The sequence below is a fragment of the Prunus persica genome, chromosome G8 (genome assembly GCF_000346465.2).
Source record: "Prunus persica cultivar Lovell chromosome G8, Prunus_persica_NCBIv2, whole genome shotgun sequence".
Classification (NCBI taxonomy): domain Eukaryota; kingdom Viridiplantae; phylum Streptophyta; class Magnoliopsida; order Rosales; family Rosaceae; genus Prunus; species Prunus persica.
The window spans coordinates 22,509,369-22,527,766 of NC_034016.1; the positions used below are offsets into that span (position 1 = coordinate 22,509,369).

General features: G+C 37.3%; 1 protein-coding gene across 1 annotated transcript; it reads right to left on the minus strand.

Moving 5' to 3' along the window:
* On the minus strand, positions 141 to 17,724 carry LOC18767736 (bromodomain and WD repeat-containing protein 3). Its single transcript, XM_020570184.1, has 26 exons — positions 17,063 to 17,724; positions 16,777 to 16,821; positions 14,301 to 14,670; positions 11,300 to 11,454; positions 10,268 to 10,507; positions 9,681 to 9,790; positions 8,672 to 8,749; positions 8,485 to 8,591; positions 8,127 to 8,221; positions 7,909 to 8,039; positions 7,676 to 7,779; positions 6,727 to 6,804; positions 6,506 to 6,584; positions 6,221 to 6,389; positions 5,456 to 5,526; positions 5,180 to 5,260; positions 5,006 to 5,076; positions 4,576 to 4,672; positions 4,412 to 4,471; positions 4,144 to 4,198; positions 3,668 to 4,056; positions 2,777 to 3,591; positions 1,904 to 2,684; positions 1,245 to 1,805; positions 1,079 to 1,137; positions 141 to 794 (listed from the first exon to the last, which is right to left on the minus strand). The coding sequence occupies exons 2-26, from the start codon at positions 16,808 to 16,810 to the stop codon at positions 593 to 595; spliced, it is 4,992 nt and encodes a 1,663-aa protein (XP_020425773.1). The 5' UTR covers positions 16,811 to 16,821; positions 17,063 to 17,724; the 3' UTR covers positions 141 to 592.

Sequence of the window (18,398 nt, forward strand, 5' to 3'; positions counted from 1 at the left end):
ATAAAAAGCCTTTTTTTCGAGTTGTTGCACATAGATTTCTTCTCCAGCCAAGGCTCATTGCCCCAATGTCAATGAGATGCACGATGAAATGGTTAATTCCTAGGTGGCTAATTCCAATGTTGAAGCTGCAATGGTCACCGTGATTCAATCATCAGAGTCTGTCAATGCAAATACATATATATTTTTTCCCAAAAGGATGAATTTCCAATTAATACAAATTTTGACTAATTCACAAAGCAATTGGAACGCGAGACCTAATTTGGCATAATAACTAAGATCTATAGTCTGACAATTTATATAAAATGCAAAATTGACAACATTTTCCTATATGAATCAAGATGCGTATAGCAAGATTGCTTCAAATTTTTTAAAGTTCTTTTGCCAAACTGCTGAGCTGACTAATAATAAAGATGATCTTGGAGAAGATGCGTATACAATAAATGATTTGCTTTGGACTTGGGGATTTCACTCACCCTCTGGAAGGACTGCTTTACCAAAAATGGAACAACGGGGACCTACTCGAAAAACAAAATTGAAAAGAAGAAAGAGGAGTCTAAGGAGTAATAAGGAAGACCAGTTGTATCTTCTGTACTCAAAACCTCTGCAATCTTGACAGTTTTTTCTTAAACCATTTTGAGAGGTGCCTAATCCGGGCTTGCAATTCATTTCTCTTGAAGTACTGCCTCGCGTTTGACAGCATAACCATTATATCATGCTCCACAGCTTCCAAGCTTCTATAATAGTCATTCCTTAACCTTGACTGGATTAGTTCCGGGTACAATTGCACAGGAAAGCTGCAAAATACCCACAAACCAAAGTTTCATTATTTTCTCAAAATCTTAGTTTTGCCAAAAATTATTTATATTAAAAAACGTGATGCACTTGGTTTTTTTTGTGTGCAGGCTTTGTGATAGAACAGCAGGATGGGCCCTCTTAACAGGCTATAAGCATATAGAGCATGAAGTTCCGCACATTCTATCTAATTTCAAGGAAATTAATTAGAACTCAATGGATTGGAAGGTTCCTATAAATGTCCTAACACAGGGATATGGTTAATCCATATCTAGTATTTCTTTACCTGTTGCAGAAATCCGCCTTCCAAACAGCTTGATTCATTTGTTGGATTGTTTGGGAGTCCTGCATCATTTACAGCATAATTAATTAAAATCCTTATAATAGTTCAAGCTTTAAATTCCAATTCCCACAAAATAAAAACAACAGGGACGTGAAAGTATTTGAATAACCTTCTGCTCCAATTTAGAAAAATAGTGCAGCAGCTTATCTCTGCTTTCAGAGTTAATATGGGGGTGTTCCAATAATATGGATGGATCACGCAGTTCCCAAGGACAATGACAATGGGTTATCCCATCATCATTCTTGTACCGAATCTCATATCTTAACCAAGGGCTGTCGGGAAACTCATGTGATTTGGCCTGACAACGAACAATTTGACCTTCCCACCAATCCCCACCTCCATCTGAATCCCTCCACCAAACCTCGCATTTGTCCCTAGTGGTCCAGTTTCTTCTAATAGCAGCATCATACCATATTTTCTCAACAATGAAATCACTGAAATCAATTTCAGGCAAAGTTAAATTCCATGGTTTACCAAACATAGCAGAAGAAGGGTCTACAAATTTAAGTTCCATTCTACTGCAGCTCTCCCCAGAACCAGGCTGCGAAGCATAATCAAGGCTTTCAACCTTGCAAATTTCCACAGCTTTGATGTTTTCCTTAATTGATCCCCAAGGACCCCAAGGACCCACTTCTGATTTCATAACTACTTCCAGATACTCTTGATGGCCCTAACAATCAGAAGCCAAAATATTAGTTATTAAACAGTAAATACAAAAGCAGAACTCAAAAAGGACCAGAAACCATGAATACAGATGCTAAAAATTACCTGTCTCAGGTACACCACTTCATCACCTAGCTGAGGAATATAACGGTAACCCGGCTCATGTTTTGACAACATCAGCCATGACAACTTTCCAACAGGGGTATCTAACATGCTTCGGGTTGAAGAACTTTGGTCATAATCATTATATGAACCCTGACGATTTCTTGTAGACCTTGGTCTTTGATATATCTGATCATACACTTTGACGGAGGAGTCTTCTGCATCTTTTGATTTCCTCGCTGTTTGATGGCCCCATCTCAACTTAAGGCTACGGCTCACAGAGCCCACCCCTCCTGAAGTTGCCTTGGTCTTTAATGTTCTTGTTCCACGTATTGCACCCACTGCAGCTTCAGGGAGATCAATTCCTGAATCATGACGGTCGTTGACATTTGAAGTATTTTCTTCCATATTACCATCAACACCTTCTGAATTAGTCCTACCCTTGAAAAAAAACTTCAAAGAACCTGGTCTGCCAGCACCTCCACTCACTTTTGGCATTTCCAGATTTAAATTCTGGTCCATGCATGAAGGATCTTCTGGCATTAAATCTCCATAACCTGTTAGGTGTTCTGCAGAAAACTTAAGGGGAGCATTATACTTTAATTCATCAGAGTGCATTGTTCCAGCAGCCTCCTCTATATCCAGGGAGTCCTCTATGCCTTTTGGTTTGCGCTCGCCCAAAGCTGAGGACTCAAAAGATGACGATATGAGTGTATGAGAAAGCTCTTTACTTTTGAGACCGTCCAGATCCTCTAATGCATCAGTTCCATTATGTTCCTCATCCCTGCAAGGCAAGATACCTCCATAATTTTATTTTTTCCCTTAACTTTTGAATGAGTATAAAACTTTGCACAGTTGTCCTTAGGATAAACATACCAATTGACATAATTCCTCTCTTTCATATGGACATCAAAACTAGCAAGCGATCCAGTGGCTGCCTCTGTTGGTATGGGATTTCCTGATCTTGTATGCTTTGGTGTGCGTATCTTGACCTCTCCCCACCCAACTCTGTTATCCTTGTCACATGGAGATGCCTTCAAAGAATTTCCAGCCTTTGCAGTTTTCCCGGGATCAGTGAATTCATTGTCTATGAGATTTCCTGGCAACTCCACGTCAATCACATCTGGCAAAGATGAACCCAGACCCTTATTAATCCTCTTATCTTGAGTCACATCTTGATATCCAGAAGATGCAGACACCAAATCAGCCTGATTTTTATATTTGATTTTTACATCCTGCGGAGCCTCTTGCTTCTTAGAATCACGAAGTGGAATCTTGAAAACCAATTTTGGCTTGCTTCTGACATTTGACTGAGATGAAGAAACTGCAAGAGGCTTGGCTATATCCTCAAACTCGTGGACAGATGGTTCTTCTTTAGTATGTTTTTGTTGCATCATCTGGTTACCACCATAGCTTTGAATGTGGAATTGTTGCTCTAGAGAATCACTGTTTGATGAATCATCTTCATCTTTTTCTCCATCAGTAGATGTTCCAGGGATCTGAGAAAGCACATTTCGAGCATTGCGTGCTGCAACTCGCTGGGGTCTCAATGTCTTTGCGGAAGGCTTTCTCTTTGAAACTTTCCGGCCACCTTTTGAATTTTTAATTTTCTCAATCCCAGATATAATGCCATCATGCTCATCCACTTTCCTTTTCTTGCCACGCCTCTCAGAACAGGTTATCGACTCAACCTAAAAATCATAAAATTTGAGCTGATTTAGGTCGAACAAGAACAGAAACTAGTATAGATGAAGAGACAGTATTTACCTTTTGTCGTTTTCTTCTTGATCGGCGAAGGCCATCCTTATGACTGCATTCAGCTTCACTGTATTCTGTGCTGCAGTCTGGATCGCTAGAAGAGCTGGTGGTGATATTTCCTTTCTCATCTTCACTGGAATTTTCCTCAGTACCGTGATACTCTGAATCAGTATCTTCACTTGCAACTTCATTTTCTGGCTCCCATAACATGGCATCAAAAAAATCTGGTAGTGGCTCAATCATTCTTTCCAAATCTGGTAAAGGCGGCATCTGATAATCTAGGCCTGTATGCATGCCAATAGAGAATTTCATGGATGAAGGATGCCATTCCATGCCAAGAGCACCCAGTCGCCGTTGCTGGTATGTACTTTGATAAGGTTCGGGATATGGCATCATACCTGTTGTTTCCCATCAATCTACGTTATGAGAAAATATTGTGACTGAATATATATTAAGAACCCCACCCAGTAGAACCAGAAACATACTTGAATCACAGAGAGGATCTTGAAGATTCCTTCGATAAGCAGGAAGCTGTGTCTCCTGCAGCATATATAGTATGTTCCACAATCACATGTGGAATAGAATGTAAATACCAGAAATAACATTCAACATCAATCAACTGTACACCATGCACAGGAACATAAAATTACATTGATTCAATTTCTTAATGTGCAAGTTGATGCAAACTGCAGCTGTGGAATAAAATTTACCCCAGAACAATGTAAGTGAGTACTAATGAGAAGATGATTTAACCTGATCAATAGGATATCCAGAATCATCCCGTGCAAGGGGGCGATAATCCCCAAGGAAGAACTGTAGGAGAATCACACAAACAGCCATCATAGAAGAATTGCATAACACGAACTTGAATCAAAAGATAAGGAGTGGAGAACTGTACAAACAAATGCTTAGGATACCTGATCATATTTAGCATCTTTTTGAGACTCGCCTTCACCTGTGTTTATTAAATATACTTGGCCAACATCGTCTGAGAGTACTATTGATGTCCCATCCCTAAGTAACAAAGAGAATATGTCTCATAAAAAACATTAGCAGAATAAAGGTTAAGCATTTTAGTTTCCACGAATTAGAATTTGATCATTCAAAATTGATATCCATGTCGTAAAGAATGATGGCACCAGTAAACTGAAAATCCATCATTGTGAAAGTGGGCAGGGGAGAGGGGGTCAATGAGATATTGAAGAGATGTGAAATAGCAAGGCAACTAACCTATGTCTCCTTACATAAATTAACCCCCACAAAAAGTAATAAGGTTAAAATTGTCAGTTTAACTATAACACGAGAGAAGAGTATTCAACATATTTGAAAATTGGGTAGCTCACTTACGCGGAAAACTTCCCATCAACCAACTTAACGTTTCCAATTTCGTATATCTTAATAGGCATGCCCTCCCATATCTAAAAACCACCAAATACAAACAACGTATTAACAATACACATTAGGAGAACAATGTATCAGAAAAGAGAACTTGAAAAATTCAAGGAATAAACCGAAGCTCACATCCCAAACTATTGTTTGCCCATCATACCCAGCACTCATAGCAATCCGAGGGTTAAAGGGATGAACATCCAAAACATATGACTGCCAAGAATTTGACAACAGACAAGTGCCACAAGATCAATAGATTCAAAAATTCAAATTCAAATTCAAACAAAAAGCTATTTCCTGGTGCAGATAAAGCATTGGATTAAAAAAAAAATGTATATCTGAGTCAAGGAATTATAAGCATTATGATAATCAGAATCTGAATCTCTTAATATATCAGACACCACTTACAGATGCAGTGTGACCAGTCAAAGAATGCACTAAGCTACCATCAACAGCGTTCCAAACACAAATTCTGCAATCTGCATAATTATTACACTTACTGAAGAGAAACCCTAAGTTTATAACCCAAGTACTTGAATGCATGCAACAAAAGAATTGTGCCTTTTAATGGAACAGTTCTGCCGTATAGGTTAAAATTATGAGCTTTGAATTAACAGCTGGGTGATTATCTGTTTAATGTGGGGAACGCCTCCAGGATGTCATGTCAATCAGACAAGTTTTGAGTCTAGGCATGAGAACAAGGGACCAGCCATGTGCGACGAACAGGCATGAATACAGCATCTATAGGATAACTATTGAAAGCTATTTGGCGTTTTTTGGAAACAATGGGCACAAAAGTTAGTGTAGCAAAAAACATTAATAGGTGGAATTATTAATGGCTCATTAAGAGAAGCAAGAGGTGACAACCTCTGAACATAAGACTTGGAAAAAGTAACTAAGATTGTTCACTTGAGCAGTGAATGCCCCCAAGAAGAGAGTAATTATGGCTCAACTTATGATATACAAGAAAGAAGCTAAAAACCAATGCAGGCTTAAAAAGGAAAGAAAAAAAACGCATGACAGTATGTAACTTGATGGATGTGGTGGCCCAAGTAAGAGCATAACGTAGTTGGGATTAGGTGCTTTCTTTTAGAACGTGGAAGAGGTATGCCAAGAAAATCCTATTTCCGTAAAAATACTTTCCATAAGTATAAACCTTGGTAAGTACTTTACCCATGATAGCTGCGAGCACAAAGCGGTTATCCAGGCTCCACACAATCATATTAACACCACGAGGGGTGGGAAGAAATCTCTGACGAGGGCCTCCTCGAGGTGGCTGAGGAGGCAGTGGGGGAGGCGGAACTTTCAAATGATATGCACGTGTCCAACGTCCAACTTTTCCCTAAAGTCAAGAGTGGAATATAAAGGAATGATCACATGAAATTAGGGTTTAGGATTTACATGAAATTAGACTCCAGAAAACTGAAAAAGAAAAAAAACTCATTCAAAGGAGCTCACATGAGATCTGTGTGATCTTGGAACCCATATAATGGCACTGCCATCACGAGAGCAGGTAACTATGTTGTTGTGACAAAACCTGAGAATTCAAATACGGGTTCTTAGCACATTCTACTAAAAAAAAAAAAAAGTAGTTGTGCAGATACTATACTACACAAAAACAAGAGCATAAGCATGATGCAGAAAATATCAATGTAAAATCATATCAGATATCAGTATACCAGGAATTTTTGAACTTCATATTACTCTCCTCCTTCACAGAGTCAGAAAATGAAGATTTTGAAGAAATGGCGCAGCCACTGTATAGGGAAGCAGCAAAGATGTTATGAAAATTTTCAAAGAAAAATTTCTAAAAACGATAAACACCAAAGAGAATTTGACAGAAACAACATAAATTATGGGAAAAACAAAACAAGAAATTTTAAAGGAACCTTCATAAGATATTCATTTAATAAATTATCTTCTGGAAAAAAGAATATGGAATTTAAGTTCATAGTAGGTTTGTGTGGTTTAAGTGAATATAGTGTGCACTGTCAGACAGTTATCCAAAATTATCGTCCACTCAAATGATATTTAACAATTACAATTTGTATAGTAAATTGCAAGGAAACTCAACACCACATTGCTAGGAAAGAAGTGCCATCCCCTAGATCAAATATATAGGACTGCTTTGCCCTTTTTGAATATATTGAAGAAGTACAAGTAAGCAGAGACGGCCACCCCAAGCCAGTGGCTGTGAGCAAAGATTGCCACATTGTCACCCAATCCAGTGACTGCTCATAGGTCACTGTGCTTGTATCAGGAACCTCTGTTTTAATCATCTAAACTTCTCCTGTATAGAAGGTTGATTTCACTATTTGTTCAGCCGAGCCTATTATTCTTTTTGAAATTACCAATTAGGTAAAGTTTGGTGCCCTTTTATGCATTCTAGTTCAGCATATGGTGAGTTGCGGTTTTGTGATACGCTCCGGCATTTGACAAATTGAGAAAACTGATATTTTCTTGAAACTGATGAGCTTTCAGCCAATTTCGGGAAATTTCAACACTTTAGGAGAAACAATGCAGGAAATTTCTATCAGAAGCTTTCCCCAACCTGAATTGCACATAATTAAAAGTAACACCAAAATTTCACCTATATTGTTAGTTTTTAAGACCTTGGGACAAACAAACCTGAATTGCACATAATTGACATCATTCTCATGGCCCGACAGTACATCCAATTCATGCATTGGTTGTTCTGAGTCATCTGTATTAGATTTTAAAGCATTCCAGACCTGCAAGTAGTTGGGTTTCGGTAAAATATCCAACTTCACATGCGGCAAAGTCAACTGATGCAAGTAAACGGAAAGGTAGCAGTGGGCAAATCATATGGACTAATTTGAAAACTATGTAGTTAAACATACCCTTGCAAAAGTGTCAGAGCTACCGGTGACAAAAACAGTTCCGTTGGCATTGTAAGCACAACAGAGTATCTGATGGCTTTGTAGACCATTACTTGAGGAGGGTCCAGTACTTGAAATAGCATTGCTCCTCCCTACAAGTAAACATCACATAATGTAAGTTTACATCACCCAAATAACCATAAACCAATAAGGCAACTGTGTCAGAAGCACTATCTAACCAGTTAAAGTGTCCGAAGGTTGTGGCATGTATATCCGCGGAGGGTACTGGGAAGACCTAGCATCCCAGATTCGACAAGTCCCATCATCCGATGACCTATGAATGTTATGGGTGTAAAATAACTAACAGAGAAAAAGATTTCAAGAATTATTTCACTTAATGGCTATAACCAACATGTTGCATTAAAGGTCTGAAAGACATCATTATGAGTCACAAAGTGCATATCAGTAGTAAATTACTTTACATGAAGATGTTTCCAAACTAAGGATGCAAGTGGACATGTAGACACCCACACACAGAGAACAGCCAAGAGAAGGGAAGCAACATAAAAGAGCATTCTCTCTTAGAATTTGGCTTACGATAAAAGTTGGTAAACAGCACTAAGCCTGGGACTAAATGCAATAGCAGTCACAGCTCCAGTATGCCCTTGAAGAACTGAAATTGGAAATCCATCTGGCAAACGCCACTGCAGGTAAAATATCTATTCACTGACTGATAAACAGGAAAAGAAGCAAATTGACATTTTAAATGGTAGGGTATACATACAACTCGAATGGCAAAGTCATTTGAAGCAGATGCCACCAAAGCGTTGTTTGAACTTACAGCCAAGTCAGTAATGTCACCCTTTGATTCATGTAACAAGAAGGGTAGAATAAATAATACAAGCAAAAACAAATGAGGCTATATTGAAAGCCCAAAGAGCTAAGAAGCACGGACACGGATACGGATACGGCGATACGATACGACACGATACGGGGATACGGTAAATTTCCAAAAATTAGGATACGATACGTCATGGATACGGTTATTATAAATATATATTAATAAATATATATAACCTAAAATATATTTTAAATAAATTATAAATATAGTGTAGCATTTTGGACTTTCTTTTCTAATTCTATATATTTTTAGGCATGTATAGCTTTTTTCACCCAAATAGATCATTACCCAAAGCCCATTTTAATGCTATTGCTTAAGACCCAAACCCATAAACAGATCTATGTAAAAGGAAACATATATTACAAATCTTGTTTTAGCAAACGGCGTCGTCACTTGAGATAATAACAATTATGTCAGTCTAACATCTTCTTCTTCTCTCGCTCTCTGTCTCTCTGTCTTTGTCCCTCTCTCTCCCCCTCCAGTCTGACATCTTTTTCTTCTTCTTCTCTCTCTCCCTCCCTCTCTCCCTCCCTCCAGTCTGACATCTTCTTCTTCTTCTTCCCCCTACCTCTTCACATGCAGCGCCAGGGGCTCCTCAACGGCAAACTTCGGCCGGAGGTTCGTATCCAAAAGGTCAGATACTCATATCCGTTAGTCAACTAACGTATCCGTTGACTGCGATACGTATGCAATGCGTATCGGACCGTATCGCGTAGCGTATCCAAACGAGTATCCAATACGGGATACACCACTAAATTGGCGTATCCATGCTTCTTAGCCAAAGAGAGAGGGAATGAGGGAGGGAGGTTGGGAGGGAGGGAGGGAGGGAGGGGGAGGGGAAGGGGGAGAGAGACTGTAAGTCAAAATTATTAAGTGAAGAATCTTAACTCACCTCATGCCCACGACAGCTAGCCAAGCAAAGCGCAGTTTCCATTGACCAAATTTTGACAAGGCGATCATCTGAACCAGTGATAACATATCTCCCAGACCGATCAAAAATGGCTACAAGATACAAGTGCCTGTCATCTTTGTTCTCAAAAAATTCCAGTAATACAAATTCCCAGATTTACACACATAGTGCAACATGTATATGCATTACGGAGCACATGGAGATAACTAGAAGCTCCAAGGGAAACCTCAATAAATAAATAGGCATAAACGGAACAAAAGGATGCATAGTGTATATTATAAGACAAAATTAAGGCAAAATTTCCGAGAACAATTTGGAAATACAAAGTAGATCAGCGTTGACTTTTCATTCCTTTGACATAAAACTCCCAGTCAAACATTCATAAACACTGGGCAACAAAAGGAAAATGCTCGGATATTGTCTACATCATCTGTGATATATTTTGTACCCTTATCCCAGACAGTGTTGATTTCCATTGGCAGTAACATTAATAACTTAGCATGACCTCATAAAACGGGATTCCCTGAAAATAAATTGTGTATACAAGTTTAGTTAAAAGTGAACAATACCGCAATAGACAGCATTACGGTGCCCCCGTAGCTTCTTTTTGTTGTTCATCTTTTGCACCATAGTTGATGGTTTAGCAATAGCATAACAAGCAGAGCGAATTGATGGAGCACGATGATGCTTTGTGAAACCTCCTCCAATTTCCCTCAAACTTAGCCCATGAACTTGGTCGGCCTGCATGTAAGGCCAACGCAGGTGAGCTGGCAGGGGCTTAACTCTCTTATTTTCCGTAGTCCTATCACCTGCAAAAAGGAAATTAAAAAAAATTCCAAATTAAGTAACCTTTGGAGAAACCTATTATGCATGGAAGCTGAAAAGATATGTGGCATCACAAAGCAGCCTAACAAACTTCTCTACCTCGAGAGGAAACAGACTTCAGATGAGTATGGAAGGCAGAGATTTATGCCAAAAAGTGACAATTAGAGGTAAAAGATGCAAACAAGATTTAAGCCGAACCTATCAGTTACATGCATAAACTACCTAAGTAGTATATTAGGTTTATGATAAGCATGCCATTGAGCAGGAAAGACAGATTTTTCAAAGACGCAGTAGGCTAACATGGGTCTTGTAGGTGCTACACAAACATAACATGTTAAATAACTGTTACATCCACCCACAGGTTGTCATATTAATCTTTAAAAAAATGTTACAACGGACATCTGTCAAAGTTGTCATACTTATTTAGAGCAAAGTAGTTGAATACTTATTCCTAAAAAGGACATATCATGAGGAAGGATATTTATCAGTGTAAATAAAAGACAAAATTTACAAGTGACCAACTATTTGTATAGCAGAGGTTTCAGCCTCCAAACAATCATCCAAGAAAATTTTACTGTCATAGTTTATGTAATGTTCATTGAGTTATTCAGGTCAATTATTACTAATACAGACGATTTCCATAAAACTTGGTTTTATGCTAAACATCACTTCTCCCAAATCCAAAATACTTCACATACAGAAGAAAAAAAAAAAAAAAAAAAACACCTATGAAGAGTCAAAGATACTCTGAAATATGAACTATAAATATCACTTACAATCTAGAAGTGAAAAAGAACCAGTTCCCAGTAATGTAGGGACATCAGCTGCATTCGGAGCACTTCTTCCAACCTTGCCATGCAAAGGAGTTGCTATACTCAGTATCAGTTGCTTTAGAAGCTTTACCAAGTGATCCCTCTCTATATGAGGATACCTATTGGTCATACAAAAGACTAATCAATAAAAACTGAAAACAGGAAATAAAATGACTAGCCCCATTATAACTAAAGAAAAAACAAAAGAACTAATGCAATACGAAAATCCATGCACCCTGCTAAAGCTTGTCAGTTTACCATTATCCCCCAAACCTTAAGCTGTTAGAATGCTGGCCACAACTATTTTATATTCTTAACACTCCCCCTCACATGTGGGCCTCTTTCCACCTTTAGAATCAGAGTAATTGAACAGAAAATAAGATAATTTGTTTGTTTACCTGTGTACGGTTATATTTATACTGATTCAAGCTTTCAAACATTAACTTCTATCAGATTATATATGCTATTTTACATTGATTTTGGTTATTTTTTTTACTGCTTTGAGTTAAAAACATATTCTTAAGATTTTTAAAATGTTAGCATGTTAAGATCCACAAAAGCAACAAACGGATTGGGAGTAATCACTAGTGATAGGGCAAAAATAGGGGGGAAGGACAAAGGAAAGAGCAATGCCCACATTAAATCAATTGATTCGGAGGATCACAAAAACTTTCAGATTCTTTCATGCTTTATTGTCATTGTTTCGACTTAAATTTGGAGTCGCCTCAACCCCCTAAATAGGAAGAGGGGTACTTTAGAAATAGGGGGTAATTGCTTCGCACATGACTGTGATAGCCTTCTCCCCCAGACCCCTATCCTAAGGGGAGGAGCTGTAGAAAAGGCACCTTCGCCCCCGAATGGAGGTATCTAAAGAGCACCAATAGTGAATTCTCTACTATATAAAGAGCTATAAAGAATCTAGAAGGGTCTTTTAAGATTAAGGATAAAGAAAAAGAGGTGAAGGTCGCCCCTCATCCGGCTCTCTGCAGGGGAATCTCCACTCACTGCTTCCCCTAATATCCTCCCGTCTGAAACATGGATGAAAATATCGGCCGATATCCCAATATATTGGCCAATACATCCCCGATAACCCCCGATATCCTCAATATTTACCGGTATTTCCCGATACCAGACAAATAACCTAGAAATTTGTCTTTAGTTTTGAAAGTAATCATAGGTCCCGGATCATTGTCAAAAACGAAGCTCTAATACTTAGTAGCTTCTCCTTTCTTCTCTTCTTAGTCATTTCGGCTATCTTTGGCTATAATGCTGGGTGATGTCTACTCTTGTAATATAATGTTGGGTGATGTATTAATGGGTTGGGTTGGGTTGGGTTGGGTTATATTTGAAACATGTTGTCTTTGTTGTGTAAAGTCTAATTGTATTTATTTTCAGGATTTTCATCGTGCATTATATACACGTACATTTCATCATATGCATATCTTATAGTTAGTATATTTTGAATTTTATTTGCTCAATTCATTCATTGATAATGTGCTTAATATCTATGAAAGTTTCACTTCAAAATTCCGTGTTTTTAAGCCAATATCTGTCGTCTTGGTCGATTTTCCACGATACCTAAAACGACATCGACATATCCCCCAAAATATCCGTAAATTGAAGGCCCGATAACATCTGTATCGCTGATATTTTCATCCTTGGTCTGAAAAGCGTTCAGACTTAGTGTTTGAAATGGGTTAGAATTGAATTCTATAGTTCTGGAACTGCAGAACCCAAATATTATCGATTTGGCTTAAGATACTCATTCCATGGACTGGAGTATAACCTCAATCAGGTGGCAATCCAATAGATAAAGCTCTCCTGATAACATGTTGCAGACCCTGTCTAATTCGTTAAAGTCTTGTTACTAAAGTTTTTCTTGTTTTTTTAGGTGCTTTGCACTGCAAGAATTTCTCTGTCAAGCTTGTTTACTTGGTAAGTGATGTGTGCTTTGGTAAGTGACAAGAGCGAGGTGAGTAACTAATATATATTAAAATTTCTATTACAGTAAAGCTAAAATCGAAGCCGATGGAGACTGAGAAATTTTCTGTGTTGAGCTTGTGTGCTTTGGGTAACTGATGAGAATGAGGTTGGTGACATAAATAATTAGATAAAATTTATATAATAGTTATATATAAAATCCAAGATTCTGATACGCATTTATCATGGAATTTATTTTAACTTATCCTTGATAAATATCTCTTCCAAACAGTTAAGCAAGTTTACTTTTTAATTTTCCAAGCACTTCATTCTTCTTCTAGTTATCTACTTGTTCTTACATAATACAGTGTGTAATCGTGGGGGATTCAGTTATAAGCTTACTCCTAAATGTACTATGTGTGTCATATGTGGGATTCAAGTTGCCTACCCCTCCTTACATGATGTGTATGTTGTGCGATAAGATTCACCTATAACCTCATTCCACAATGTGTATCATGTGTGACGGGGTTTACTTATATAATATTATTTCTGAAAACAAAAAGGTTATTTGGCGTTGATTTATATGTGCGTACAAGAATATTTTATATCAACTGGATTCTAACTCAATTATTTTCTTTAAATAAATATTTACTGAGTTGTGTAAAACTACTTGAATGACATAATTATGTTTACTACTCACTGGACTATTGATGATTACACCCCATATTTCCTCTTTTACATATCAGTATGCCCCTTGTCTGTTGGACTGGACAAGGATTAAGGGATGAAGTTTGGGTTAGAATACCAGACAAGGGATCTCGGCATGTCACATGCTCCTTCAAATGGGTTTTGGGGCTGCGGTGTGAGTCATGTTATATATATATGATGCAAATATTAAGTGACTAATGTTAAAACATATGTCTTCTGTAATAAGAGGACACATGACATGAACATAAACAACACCAATACTAACAAAAACAAATCCTATGCTAGGCGTTGAACTATTCCTACAACAAGGGTAATATAAATTGAGAAACATCTGTACCTTTCAACCAACTTGTTGTAACTCAATGGGAAAGAGATGGCATCGTCATTATTATTGCCACTTCCTACGCCGCTCCTTGAAAACCAAGCATGGTACCTTCTAGGTAGAAGCTGATGTTCCAGAAGATCATTCCCAAATTGTTCAAAAGTCCTCTGGCATGGCCCAACAGACAGAAAGTGCATAATCAAAAAGTAAACCTCTCTAATGTCTATATCGACTCCAGCCTCAACAACATGACCTGTATCCCTCTCTTCCTTTTCAGGTTGAGCCTTCTCATTCACCTTATTTAAAATACTTGAAGGTGCCATAGAAAGAGAATTTGCACCACCAGACAAAGTGCACTTCCAAGGATCCATTGTTTGAGTACAACCTGAAGCATCAAAACATATACTTACTGAAACCATCACAGTTTATCTATATGAACGGCATCTGTGGACTATCTGAAAGATACTAAATATATTCCCCACCATAAAGGGAAAGCTAGTGACCCAGAAATTTTTTCCCAACCTTGGTAGATATAATCAAATGATATCTTCCTATAATATCAGTGAATTTCTTAAAACGGTAAAAGCATAGTTCCCAATCAATGTAGAAAGATATGAAACACTATCAATAAAATTAATGAAAGCAAATGGTCAATATGACCACAGATAGAAATACACACTTACCAGAAGATCTATTACCAGCACTACACTCTGTTCTGTACAAAGCCTAATGTGTGATTAAGGATACAGCCTACAAAAGCCATAAAACACCTAGAGCAATTTCTTTTTGTTTTTCTTGGTAAATTACTAAAAAGCCCACCAGCTATTGAATCGGCCTTGAGCCTTGTTCCTAAGGGTAGGATGTGCCACCAGGCCTGAAAGCTGCTGGCAATTAGAGAAACTTAATGCCATCTTTTACTCCCATAATAAAAGAAATACAAATCCATAACCATGACACATAAGATTTCCTCAAAAGAAAATGTGAGCGGGGGTGTGTAATAATTGTTTTCCCTCTAACGAATATCACAATTATAAGCCCTAGGAGCTCAACACTTAAATGGAGAAACCAAGTCATACAAGGAGACTATGCAGTAAATCGTGTCTGATTACTTTGCTTCATCAGCATATCAACAAGAAAATAAAAAGGAAAAAGAAATTAAATAAGTTGATAACTATACATAGTCAGGAGGTGGGAGAGTTCAGTTACCATTTGGAATTTGGAAACATTGATGGAAAGGAAAGGAGAAGTACAAAAAAGAGAGGAAGCTAACTTCTTTAGCAATTTTATAGTTTTTGTCACTTTCACTCAACCTATTGCAAACCAATCTAACCGGTAACGGAGAAGTGAAAACTCACATATTATAACCGTTTTATTTTCTTTTAATTACTAGTTGGAGGTAAAGCTAAGGTTGCTCCGTTATGATCCAGGGACAAGGTTTAAACGGGAAATAACCTCACTACAAGAGGGGGTCAGTCTATGCAGATGTAAGACATAACCCTCCCCAGCCCTCGCAATGAAGGGGGTCTCATGCTCCATGGCCACAAATACGAGGCATTACTTCTCTAAAAGTTTTAGAAGAGTTACATATCACGACTGCCCAGACTGATCTTGAATTGGTAAAATGGCTATTGAGTCGAACCCAATTGTTCTCAAGCTAGCCTGCTGCTATAAATTGGATGAGTCCAAAAAATTTAGCCAAGAATATCTTTTTGTGTTCTTTGTTGTAAATTTGCGCTATATCAGCCCTGGATAGAGACAAACAGTGAAAACAACTTGAACAGCCACCCTGAAATTCTTAAGATATAATAATGCACTTAACAATTATGGTAGTTGTGTTCTTACACCTTTCTCCAAATAGTAGGTCTAGCTAAAGTGGAGGGAGATAAGGCCTAAAACAAGCAAAGTTTAACTTCAAGAGTTTCTCTTTTTTTCTTTTTTCTTTTTTAAATTTTATTTATTTTTCATTTTTGGCCTCTTAATTTCAAGAACTTCAAATTATACAATCGTCAACTATATAGCTAAAGATGGATGCTCCATCATGACTCTTCCAATTATACGGAGTTCTAACTTCAAGAGGTTTTTAATTTAGTTTTATTTAACATTTTCTTTATATGCCATTAAATTCAAGAGCTTCAAATTTATATGATTTCCTGTAACAAATAGCTAAAGGCCAGTATTCCATAATAACTGTTCCAATTATGCGAACAAAATATTGTATAATCGAGGACTTTATTAGCTTCCATAATTGAAGCTAATAAAGGGCTATTGGAATTTGTTTATTTTGAGATATGTAATTCAATGAGAACTATAAGAGACAATACGAAACCTAACAAATTGAGAAATGCACCTCTGCATTAAGATTTTGTGTTCAAGGGTATATCAGTTATCATAGTGATAGTTAGGCATCAAAGTTTCAACTAAGTATAAAAATATAAATAAACGTTTGCATTGAAACCTCTAAATTTGCTTCAAGAAAGTAAAAGAGAGGTACAGTTGACTGAAACTGAAGAGGTGGCTGAATCCATTATGCGGATCCCTGAGAAGCATGAACAGAAAAATTCCAAAACCAGAGTCACATGTATATCAATATCACAATGATTTTGGAGCAACAGACGCCCAAAACCAATAATTTGAATATAGTGAAAAATCCTGTGTTCTGGATTGTCTAATAAAACATTAAACTTAATTAGAGTAGATTATGTGTCCATGATCCATCCATTCCATATGCAAAAATGGTAAGCTAAAGCTTAATTACATCCAAGGAAGAGCTTAATTACCTTAGATAGAGCCCGTTTGGATAATAAAGAGAATGAGATATCGCAGTTGCTCACTTGCAGGAATGCGAAAAAGCTAAAAGTGGGCTTTAGGCTTCCGAGGTAGAGAAGAGCTTGTCCCAAGTCCGACCTCCGACCTCCGACCTCCGAATTTATAATTTATTTTATTTTATATCTTCGTTTGGGGTTTAGTCGAATTCTTTCCATCTAGGGGTCTTATATTTGGTTTTCAGTGAACATCATTCAGGATGCTCATTCATGCTACCCGAAATGGAGGAAGAAAGAATCCTATTCATTCTCAGAAATTTGGCATAATTAAATTAATGAATAATAAATTGGTAATTTCTTTTTTCATTTTTTATTTCCTCAGAATGGAAATACTTCTTGACTGAAAAAAACAGAACGGAAATACTTAAGTGCGATTCGATATCCGCCCGCCCAACTTTGATAGTCAGGGCGCCTAATATGGAAATGCCAAGTATACCATCCATTTCAGTAATTCGAATTTCAAATATATTTTCAATTATTATTGCTTGAAAGTTAGAAGACCTCCAACAAAAAAAAAGTAAAAAAAAGTTAGATGACAAATCACAATTAATTTAGTTGCCTAAGATCATCCACGATGATGCTCTCTATTTCTTAGTTAAAATTTAGCTAAAAATATAATAAAGTTATTTTAGGAGCTCTCTAAAAAATTTCAACTCCAACCATACTCCATAATTTGGAGAGTCATAAATACTATAACTCTTTTTTGATTGGTCCATCTCTATTAAAAAATAAAATAAAAAATAGTTAGCATTAAATAAAGGTTTGAAATACTCATTAAATAAAACAACATTAAATTATAGGGAGCTACTAGGAGTCATTTCTCTCTCCTAAGATTTAGAAGCTCCTAGAGGACTCCGTATTTTAGGAGGTGGATGGGGAGCGTGATTGGAGTTGCATTTTTACGATTCCTCCCTAAAATTTGTCTAATGAGGTGGTTTAGGGAGCCCATTGTGAATGCTCTAAACCCTAGTGTATTTACTTATTTACAAAAGTTGGATGACAAATTCTTCCATCTATAACTATGAACTAAATTTCTAAACCTTAAACCCTTCCAGTTCTCCACCACGACCACCATGGTTTTCTGAAAACATATGAATTGGGATTGGGATTGGATTGTTGCATTTGAGAATTGGGTTTTAATGAGTTGCTGTCGAAGTTGAAGGAGAAATGATGACTAGGGTTGTTGAGGGGGTTGGCTTAGAGAATAGGGTCTCAGGGTAGGATGGGGCGGGAAGAAGAGAGTTTTTATTTAGGGTTAATTACAGTTTAGTACCATGTGGTTACACCCTTA